The 9,877-nt window shown below is 33.2% G+C and overlaps 1 protein-coding gene and 1 long non-coding RNA gene across 7 annotated transcripts; both read left to right on the top strand.

The window, feature by feature from the left end:
- Window positions 1–1,258: 1,258 nt before the first annotated feature.
- LOC111886237 (uncharacterized) lies at window positions 1,259–4,324 on the top strand. 5 transcript variants are annotated; one of them, XR_008231655.1, is made up of 7 exons: window positions 1,259–1,601; window positions 1,800–1,995; window positions 2,071–2,179; window positions 2,295–2,371; window positions 2,668–2,807; window positions 2,899–2,969; window positions 4,251–4,324. It is a non-coding gene; the product is annotated as an uncharacterized LOC111886237 (long non-coding RNA). The 5 variants fall into 5 exon arrangements; XR_008231652.1 differs by having other exon boundaries at window positions 2,071–2,371; XR_008231653.1 differs by having other exon boundaries at window positions 1,800–2,179.
- A 942-nt stretch (window positions 4,325–5,266) lies between these two features.
- LOC111886179 (probable galacturonosyltransferase 4) lies at window positions 5,267–8,861 on the top strand. 2 transcript variants are annotated; one of them, XM_023882409.3, is made up of 10 exons: window positions 5,267–5,460; window positions 5,550–5,742; window positions 5,837–5,871; window positions 5,958–5,999; window positions 6,092–6,203; window positions 6,368–6,465; window positions 6,784–7,025; window positions 7,140–7,497; window positions 7,602–8,177; window positions 8,288–8,861. In XM_023882409.3, the coding sequence occupies exons 2-10, from the start codon at window positions 5,616–5,618 to the stop codon at window positions 8,561–8,563; spliced, it is 1,866 nt and encodes a 621-aa protein (XP_023738177.1). In that variant the 5' UTR covers window positions 5,267–5,460; window positions 5,550–5,615; the 3' UTR covers window positions 8,564–8,861. The 2 variants fall into 2 exon arrangements, with proteins under 2 accessions (XP_023738177.1, XP_023738175.1); XM_023882407.3 differs by having other exon boundaries at window positions 5,267–5,742.
- Window positions 8,862–9,877: the final 1,016 nt, after the last annotated feature.

Here is a 9,877-nt window from a genome sequence, read left to right as displayed (position 1 = left end):
TAAATAGTGAACGATGTCAGCCGAATTGATGTTACAATTTTCACTCTTCCCACCTTGTACTTACTTCTTTATTGCAAAAATTACCCCAAGCCTATTATATTATCTAGCATCATAAGCAAGCCATGGAGAGCCTGAAGATCCCGAGAAAAGAGTTTTTCGAAACGAAACTCTGCCCGCGTGAAACTCGGTATTTGGGAAAACATCCCGGTTTTATCGGAAATGATCGTTTTAAGAAACGAAGTGCTGCCCGATTATCGTTAAATCATGTGAGTGTATAGTCACTTTCATCTTACATATAGATATGAAGTATTTTCTATAAAATACGTGTTATGTGTAAGTATATTGTTTGTTTATTCGAGATGGGTGTTGAATAGTTGTTTATTCAAGTTTTAAACTATATATGTATTTTTATCTACAAATATGTTGGGTAAAACATGGGTAGATGAAATAGTTGATGTGTGTTAAAATGATGAGAGACATCGATATTGTTATTGTTTCAGTCATCTAGCGGAATGTAGATGACGACCACGAACCTTTCTAGACAGTCCAGTGAAACGCTAGCAGGCTTGCAACCTGTAGGTGTTTGTAAACTCAGTGTTCAATGGTATACTCCATCCCCCACATGGTGTCCTTATTTGACATAAATTGTTGAGGAACCCCTAAAGCAATGTTGTCACCCCAATGAAAATCCTTAGGCTAGGTCCCTTATGAAATGTGTTTAGGGACATAAAGTGAGAATAACGAGAATGGGTAATCAGAGTTATTATTGTTTGATGAAATTAATAAATTTATTGTTGGTTGATGAAAATTAATAAATTTATTATTTGTGGGTTGAAAACCCTATATGCTCACCAGGTCCCAAGCCTGACCCACTTAGCTTTCTGTATTATAGGTAGTGGACCGCGATCATAGTTGGATGATGACGATGGATTTTTGGATTATATGTCAATAGTTGTAAATAACTGTTGTAAGGCTTATAATGTACTGTTTATGCTTTTGGTCTGTATCAGGACATGATATCCCGAGGTTTTGTTATATAATGAAAATATATTTCTTTAAGAAATGCTTTGATAAAATTTTATTATATTTGTTTTGGAAACAAATTCTGCAACATCTTTTGGAAAATTACTCTGATTTTATTTTAAAAGCATAAACTAAATCGATCTTTTCTGGCCGAGAAAAATAGGATGTCACATTCACCAACACCATCAGACCGTTACCTATGTTTCGATTGTCAACGACCATTGCCCAAGTTAGACCTATTAAAACTATCCACCTTCTATTGCCTCTTTCTTTCTTTCTATTCCAAATTTAAATTTTGTCTTCATCACCACGGTTAGTTTTTGGCGCTAATCTATTTAAGTGTCCATATACCCGGAGTACAATTGCATTGCAATCCAACACGCTTTTCATGGTAATCGGAATCAATATGCTACCTGTTATGGTCTTCGGGGCGTGTGACAGAGGTGGTTTGACTGGCAACTTGCCAATTTCCATTCCCAATTACCTCCATATTTCGGGTGTGCTTGGGTTTAATTTGAGTTGTTGTTCTGCTACGATCGCCATGGAGCCCTTCCATCTCTTCATCACGTTTTTTACTGGTAATGATGAACTTCAGAGATTCCGCTGTCATTTATCATGTTTATTGGATTAGGGCCAGCCTTTGATTTAAGTTAACAATACGATTCTAATCAAAACACAACAACTAATAACTTTTTGGGCATTTTTTGCGGTTAGATCTCTATAATTTGTGTACAAAAATATCAAAAATATTCTCAAATTAGTTTACTTACACTCAGGGGAATGAAGAGCTGTGGGGGAATGAGGAATTAAAGTCTCCTCATAAGGAATTTTGCAGCTAAGTTTTCTTTCTGTTTTTTGCTTTCAATGGGTTGTAAATCGTATTTGATTTAATTAGTAATTTGTTGTGAGCTTTGGTTGTTTAGATGGTCTTCGTGTCAGGCTTTTTCCAAGTCAATCCTTTGTTGGATTCTGGTAAGGTTCTACATTTTATATGAATTAGTTTACTAATGGATTGAATTTGGAATTTGGAAATTGTCTGATTTTTAGTATTTGAGCTTAAGGAGCAATTAACCATTCTGAACATTGTACCCGGTCCTCGCATGTGTACTCCAAAGCGAAACCTATATATGCTTTCAAGGATGCGGTGTATCAAATTGTAACCAAGTCTAATCATTTACTAAGATTTTATATTTATAAATAAAGCATGTGTATGTGTTTTTAAAGTCTAGAACATGGAGTGTAAATTTGGAAACATTTTTTTTTCAATGAAGAAGAGATGATGAAGAAGTTTGACGACCTTAAGAATGATAACCTAGCCACAAAAACATATGTACTTGACACTACTCAGGTAATTAATCTTTCATGCATTTGTATTACTATCATAACATTTTTAAATCTTAAAATTACTTTTTTTATAGATATCATGTTTGCTGAAGTATTTGTCTACCTACTTATGTCATACTTCACCTACTTCTGACATGTCCAACCGTGTCTGCTCGATAACTTGATCAAATTTAACAATAAATAAAAAATTTCATGCTGCTTCATAATCTTATAGTATAAATAAAGAGAATATGATTAGCCTTTGTGTTCACCATTTTTAGTGTTGTTATCTCTTTAAATAATTAAAACACTTTATTTCAGGTTGCAATGGAAACTCTTCCTCAAGATTTGGTTCAATGTCAGTGGTCTGTTATGTCTGTACAATGCAAGTTGTCATGCCTCAAGATTTGATTGGATCTTTATTTGCCCTTCTGAAAGTCATCTCATTATGGAAGTTAAAAGTTGCTACACATTCATCTCCATCTAATCCCACCAAAAAACAAGCAAATTCTGGATATGATTACTGATTATAGTGTTTGTTGTGATTTACAGATATTTGACACCCCGAGACATGTCAATTATACTGAGTAATAGTTGTTGGATTCAAGCGGTAAAAGGTAAAGGTAAGAGATCCACTGTTTCCTTCCCCATTGAAGTTGCATTTCATTTAAGCACCAAATGCTTAGCGTTATTTTCTCTAAATATGGTTTTCGTAACGATTTTGGAACTTTTGCTTCATTTGCATTATGTTATGTGATCTTCATGCCATATTATACTTGGTGGAGGATTTTTCGATTTGTTTTATAAAATTAAAGCTATCATATCTTTTGCATGAATTTCTTTGCCCCACGGTTATTTTTGATTATACATTTGTTTTTTTAATTTTATTTTGTGTTTTTATTTATGTTTCACAAATATATATTAACATTATTGACTATAAGAGATGCATTAACAGTATTGACTAGTTCTATACAAACAAACAAAAAAGTTTGATTATGACCTGAATAAAGAGAAGTGAATAATTAATTTGCTTTTTGCCTTTGGTAATATGGAAAATGAAAGCTACTGGTTCTAAAAAAGTTTCCTTTTAATAAAAATCAAATTTTAGTTTTAGTATTTTTATTTTTTTACATAATAAACTTGTAATTTACCATGTTAGTTTAAATTATTAATATGACGAGAGAATAATAGATTTTTGTGATATGTTTGTATTTTATTGTTAAATTAATTATTAGTTTTACTAATTTGTTTACATTTGTTATATTAATTTGTTAATTGTTTTGTATTTTTAATCATATATGTTAATTATAATATACATGCAAATTAATATTTATAATATTTCGTCAAAAGTTTAAGAAGTAATGTCGTCAAGAATAAATAGGCTGGGTATTGAACAACTAAAAATCTATTGATTACAACATTCTACTTATACTATTATTGTTATTTTTTGATGTATTTTGCTTTTGGTTCATCTCTATTACAACTTTACACTATTATACTTTAAAAAATCTAAACAATTATTTTTTGATGTATTTTGCTTTTGGTTCATCTCTATTACAACTTTACACTATTATACTTTAATGTACTTTGCTTATTACTCCTAATAGCAATATATTTACATTTATGTACTCTCAACAGCAACGTACTTGCATTTCCTTAACTATCTGTAACTCAACAATATACTATATAAAATGCAAAAAATAGAAGCATCCTACCATTAATAATTTTTATCATAGCATCCTACTTTCATGGTTGATCAATAAATACAAAACAAAAAATTTTAATTGAATATATTTACAGAGGACATATTTATTTTCCAACCGATGTGAATGAATATGGAAATTATTGTAGTTCTTGTTTTTTTTTTTTTTTTTTTTTTTTTTTTTTTTTTTTTTTTTTTTCAGAATATCAGTTCTATGTCATACATATTCAACAACTTCATACTTTACAACTACTCTATCGCCTTATGGGCTGCAAGGCAAGTTATTATTATTTTTTATATAATTTGATATTTTTGTACCAATATTAAGCTATAATTTTAACTAATACAAAGTTTGTTGTTATTTTCTGTCTTTGACAGCCTAAAGGTCAAACTGTCAGCTATTATGTCGTACATACTGTTGGTGATTTGGTCAACAACAAAGTTATCATAGCTTTTGTAATAAAGAAATTACTTCTCATGTGACGTGGAATAAATTAGGCATGTTTTTTTTTTTTTTTTTTTTTTTTTTTTTATCATTTGTATGGTGTTTATGCATAATAAGGCAACATGGTTTTTTTCCTGTAAAGAGCAATGAACTTTTATTTCACCCGTTTTAGTATTCGTATGCCTGACACGCCAAACAGCAAAAAAACTGACCGTGCAACGCATGGTCATCTTCACTAGTTCATATATAATGACCGTTCATAACATAAATTAAAAAGTACGGTTACATTTGACTTAAAAATCTCTTACTAACCGATTACATAATCCTCTCCCCTTGATTTAGATCACTTTTTTCCTTCGTCCATACTCCTCATTTGCTCCTCACTTTTTTTCATCACATAGCTCTCACCATCCCATCTCACTCTTATTTATGCAAAAAACTAATCAACTCTAGAAACTAATTTCCGAAAGAAATTATCCGCATTTAGTGTGGATAATTTATTGAATTTAAAATAAGTTCATTAAATATGAATTTCGTTAGAGACATATTATGTATATGAAATTATGTTCCTAATACAAAAATTCGTTAATTTTCATTTCATTTGATAATCCATATACCAATCGTCCATTCTAGTTTTAATGTTTCTTGAACTTTATAATTGTAAACTAAATATGAATCATGGCCTCTCATTTAGATAACTTATTAGGATTTTTTTTTTTTTTTTTTTTTTTTTTTTTTTACATAAGATATTATACATCCGTAGGATGGAAATGGTAACGGGGATGAGATGGAGATGGAGATGGAGATAGAGATACGTTAGGCACTTGGGATGATGACAGGCAGGCCAACGCTGCCTCATTTCCATCCCTAAATAGAAGCCATATAGTTGGAAAGAAGGATCCATGGCTACCATCCATAACTATTTACCGACATTTTTGTGCTTCGACGTCCCAAATCCTCTTAATTCGTATCCACGTCCTTCCCTTCCATCGCTTTCTTCTACTTCTAAGTTGAAATTGTTGTTTTCGTACTTGATGTTTGAAAATTTTAATCCAGTTTAAACATACTTGGGAAGAATGTGCATTCGGATTTCATTGGCTTCACCATAGAAAGTTGTTTTTCATGTCCTCTATTGGAAGAGGAAAGATGAAGATGCGGCTGAGAAAGGCAGTGCTAGTGTTGCTTTTTCTGACAGTTGTTGCCCCCATTGCGCTTTACACCGACAGACTCGCTACATTTTCTTCATTTTGTACCCCCCCTTTCTTACTCTCAGATCTCGAATTTCTTCTTTACAGCCATCAAATCTCTATTGTCTGACCTGTTTCGTTCTCTTCTTCTTGCAGCTACATATGAATTCCTTCAGGAGCCTTCAACACTGGTATGTACTTCATCCCTCCATTTCCAATCTCAGTTATATCGAATTCATTGTTTATGATCCTTTTATTCATCTATTTTTACCTTCAGTCATTGCAACGAGATGTCAGGCCCCTAAATTTGCATCCTCAGGTAGGTAACATTACTAAGTTATTATGTTTCTGAAATTCGGATGCTTCGTAATATGTTCATTTCGCTAACCTTTCAAATTTATTATGTTTCAGGAGTTATCTGCATCACAAGAACCATTTGATGATGTTTATTTGGACAATTTGGCTAGATCTATTCAACATCCTGATGGTGAAAGATCCAGGAAAACTAGAAAGCTTAATGAAGGTTATTTCCTTACCTTTTTCATTCAGCCCTAACCCTAATCAAATCACATTTTGCTCATGTTTAATTCTTAAAACCTCATAACAAAATTGCTAACTCCTTGAGTAACCTTTTTCATACTTTTTATCCACTCCATCATAAAATTTACTTGACAATCACTTTATCAGAATCCAAAGGACAAAATGACAACCCCATCAGGCAAGTAGTGACGCTTGAAGAATTGGCTGAAAACAAGGAAAATGGCAAGTTGAAAGCGACTCAAACAGTAAGTTAATTAAAAAGTTCATTACTTTCTTGGTTCCTGTGACCCACTAAATTATTAAATAACCTTTTATATTTATGTTGGAATTAGCTGTACGTAATGTGGGCCTGTGGGGCATAATATAATATGTTCACTAATTTGCTAGTATTGACTTGAATCCTTATGGCTAGCGGAGTGAATATTTTCAATATTGAACCCTGTGGCTTATAACTTATAAGCACTCACATATCGGGAAATCTTGTGTTTCTGAGGTTCTTTATGAATTATATATAAAACCTATTTGATGCTTGGAGAATGATTTTGTGTTTTATGACATTTTAGGAAACCAAAAAAGAGGGAAATTCCATCAAACCTGCAAAAACCAAAAGCAAGAAAGCAGATGAACATGTTTTAACAGATACCCGTGTTAAGTATCTGAAGGATCAGTTGATTAGGGGAAGACTTTATCTTTCCCTTTCAGCAACAAGGACAAATACTCAATTTATTAAGGAACTTCGGTTACGTATGAAGGAACTCCAAAGAGCACTTGGTGATGCAACCAAGGATGCAGATCTACCAAAGAAGTAAGCCTTATTTAAATTCTAAGGCTAAATGCAAAAATACGTTGCTATTTCTCAAAATTAACCTTATTTAATTTTTATAAATGCGATATATGTTGGGGTATGAAATGAATGTAGTGCGAATGAGAAGCTGAAAGCAATGGAGCAGACACTGGCAAAAGGGAAGCAAATACAGGATGACTGCACTGCTGTTGTGAAGAAACTGCGTGCCATTATTCACTCTACAGAAGAACAACTGCGGGTCCACAAGAAACAGGCCTTGTTTCTGACTCATTTAACTGCCAAAACTGTTCCAAAAGGTCTCCATTGTCTTCCCTTACGCCTTTCCACAGAATACTATTCTCTTAATTCTTCTGCTCAACAATTCCCAAATCAACAAAACCTACATGACCCTAACCTCTTCCACTATGCATTGTTTTCGGATAATGTGTTGGCTACTGCTGTAGTTGTTAACTCAACCGTTTCCAATGCAAAGGTACTTTATTATTATTATTTTTTTACCTATAAATTATAATAGCAATGTGGTTATTCCTTGAAATCGACTCAGTGATTAACATGAAAGCATGTTGTTTGGAGCAGGATCCTTCAAAACATGTGTTCCACATTGTGACAGATAGACTCAATTACGCAGCAATGAGAATGTGGTTTCTTGCAAATCCAGCTGGCGAGGCCACAATACAAGTTGAAAACATCGAGGAATTCACATGGTTGAATGCAAGTTATAGCCCTGTTTTGAAGCAGTTGGGTTCACAGAACATGATCGATTATTACTTCAAAACACGAAAATCGGAGTCCGATTCAAATCTCAAGTTCAGGAACCCAAAGTATCTGTCGATCATGAATCATCTTCGGTTTTACCTTGCGGAGATATTCCCAAAGCTTAGTAAAGTGGTGTTCTTGGATGATGATATTGTTGTCCAAAAGGATTTGAGTGGTCTTTGGTCCATTGATTTGAAAGGGAAGGTGATTGGTGCTGTTGAGACGTGTGGGGAGAACTTCCATCGCTTTGATCGATACCTCAACTTCTCAAATCCTCTGATTGCTAAAAACTTCGATCCACGTGCGTGTGGATGGGCGTATGGAATGAATGTATTTGATTTGGAGGAATGGAGGAAGCAAAACATCACTCAGGTTTATCATTCGTGGCAAAAGTTGGTAAGTGCTTTGATTCATCAATTGCAATAAGCAAGAACTAAGAAAATATATATGTATATATTTATCATGTGATTGAAGTTGTAGTAACATTTGGATTTGGTTGGGTGCAGAACAATGAGAGACAACTTTGGAAGCTGGGGACGCTGCCACCTGGCTTGATAACGTTTTGGAAACGGGTATACCCGTTGGAGAGGACATGGCATGTACTTGGGCTTGGGTATAACCCGAGTGTGAGTCAAAGGGAGATTGAAAAAGCAGCTGTCATTCACTATAACGGGAATCTGAAGCCGTGGCTGGAAATAGGGATTCCAAAGTTTCGAGGGTATTGGAATAGGTTTCTGGACTATGATCAGGCTTACATGCGCGATTGCAATATGAGCCCATGAGTAAATAATGAAGAAGCAGATTTATTCTTTTATTGTGTTAGTGTTGATTATTTCCCTCGAGTCATGCATATTTTATGTTGTTTGGTATGGGGTGGAGAGGAGATGTATGTGTAAATGAGCAAGAGATTGATGTTAAGAAAATTGGTGTTTGATGTGTGATACTCCTCATCCATCTTGGGTTTCAGTAGTTTTAGTTGAACCCAAGAAAAGATGAATCCGTACGTTGTATTTATGTATACTATTTAAATATCTTTGTATTCATATGGGAGAAATGCAAAAAATAACAATATATTTTCAATTTTTTTTTGTTATAGTATTATATTTTAAGGCTAACTTTGTTGTATGGTTCTGAATGTTTGGCCGATTAAAGAGTAGGAACTTTTCAATAAAAAACGTGTTGGGAGCAGCATCAATCACAAAGACATCAAGGGAAAGGAAGATTAGGGTGGTTCATGCATGTTTGTAGGAGACAGTGAAAGTTATCCAATTATAACAGTAGGTGAATTGCTACCTTTTAAACCAATCATCTCATTGCTATTTTGATAAATTTTAATAAAGGGTCTGATAAGATTTAATGTCAAAATGGAGTGTGAATGTTAATTAAACCTTTTTAATATTATTTATGCCAATTACATGTTTGGACTAAGGTTTGTGACTTTAACTTAACACCATTGATCGATCATCCTTCAATTGGACCATAATTAAATAATAATTGTAAATCAGGTTGAAATGTGAAATAGTAGACTTATTTTGTTAAGAAAAGCTCAGCTAGGGTACCTTTTACATTTAGTCTAAAAGGGGGGACTAGTATTGTCCATATGAAATAGTTTTAGAGACTTAAACCATAGGGCTTGATCTTTCCTTCATTTGGAGAAGAAAAAGAGTACGAAACCTTTGATTCTTTAAGGGTAATCAAAGTTTTGAAGTTTATAGTAATGAAGATGATGACTACCAATCCAATCAATGGATTAAGCTTGATAATGGTGTTAACTATGATGGATTTATGGGTTATAAACGAAGTCTTAGACCCTTTGAATCCATCCAAAGTCATTATAAATTAATTTGGGGGTTTTAAGTCAAGCTGGATGGGTTTATTGAACATTTTTTTTTATGTTTTTGTTCGTGATGGTGTTGATTAACCAATTACACGATCGTGTGGTTATCCTTTTATAATTTACACGGGTAACTTATTGTCTTGTACACAACTCACAACTTGAACATAAGGAGGCAATTTGTTAATTGCTTCCTTATGAACATGTTATGAGTGTCTATAAGATAAAATAGATCAATTAAGCTTAAAAAATCCAATTAACA

The sequence above is a fragment of the Lactuca sativa genome, chromosome 4 (genome assembly GCF_002870075.4).
Source record: "Lactuca sativa cultivar Salinas chromosome 4, Lsat_Salinas_v11, whole genome shotgun sequence".
Taxonomy (NCBI): Eukaryota; Viridiplantae; Streptophyta; class Magnoliopsida; order Asterales; family Asteraceae; genus Lactuca; species Lactuca sativa.
Note: the sequence above shows the minus strand (reverse complement) of the source record. Positions and strands in the feature narration are given on the sequence as shown.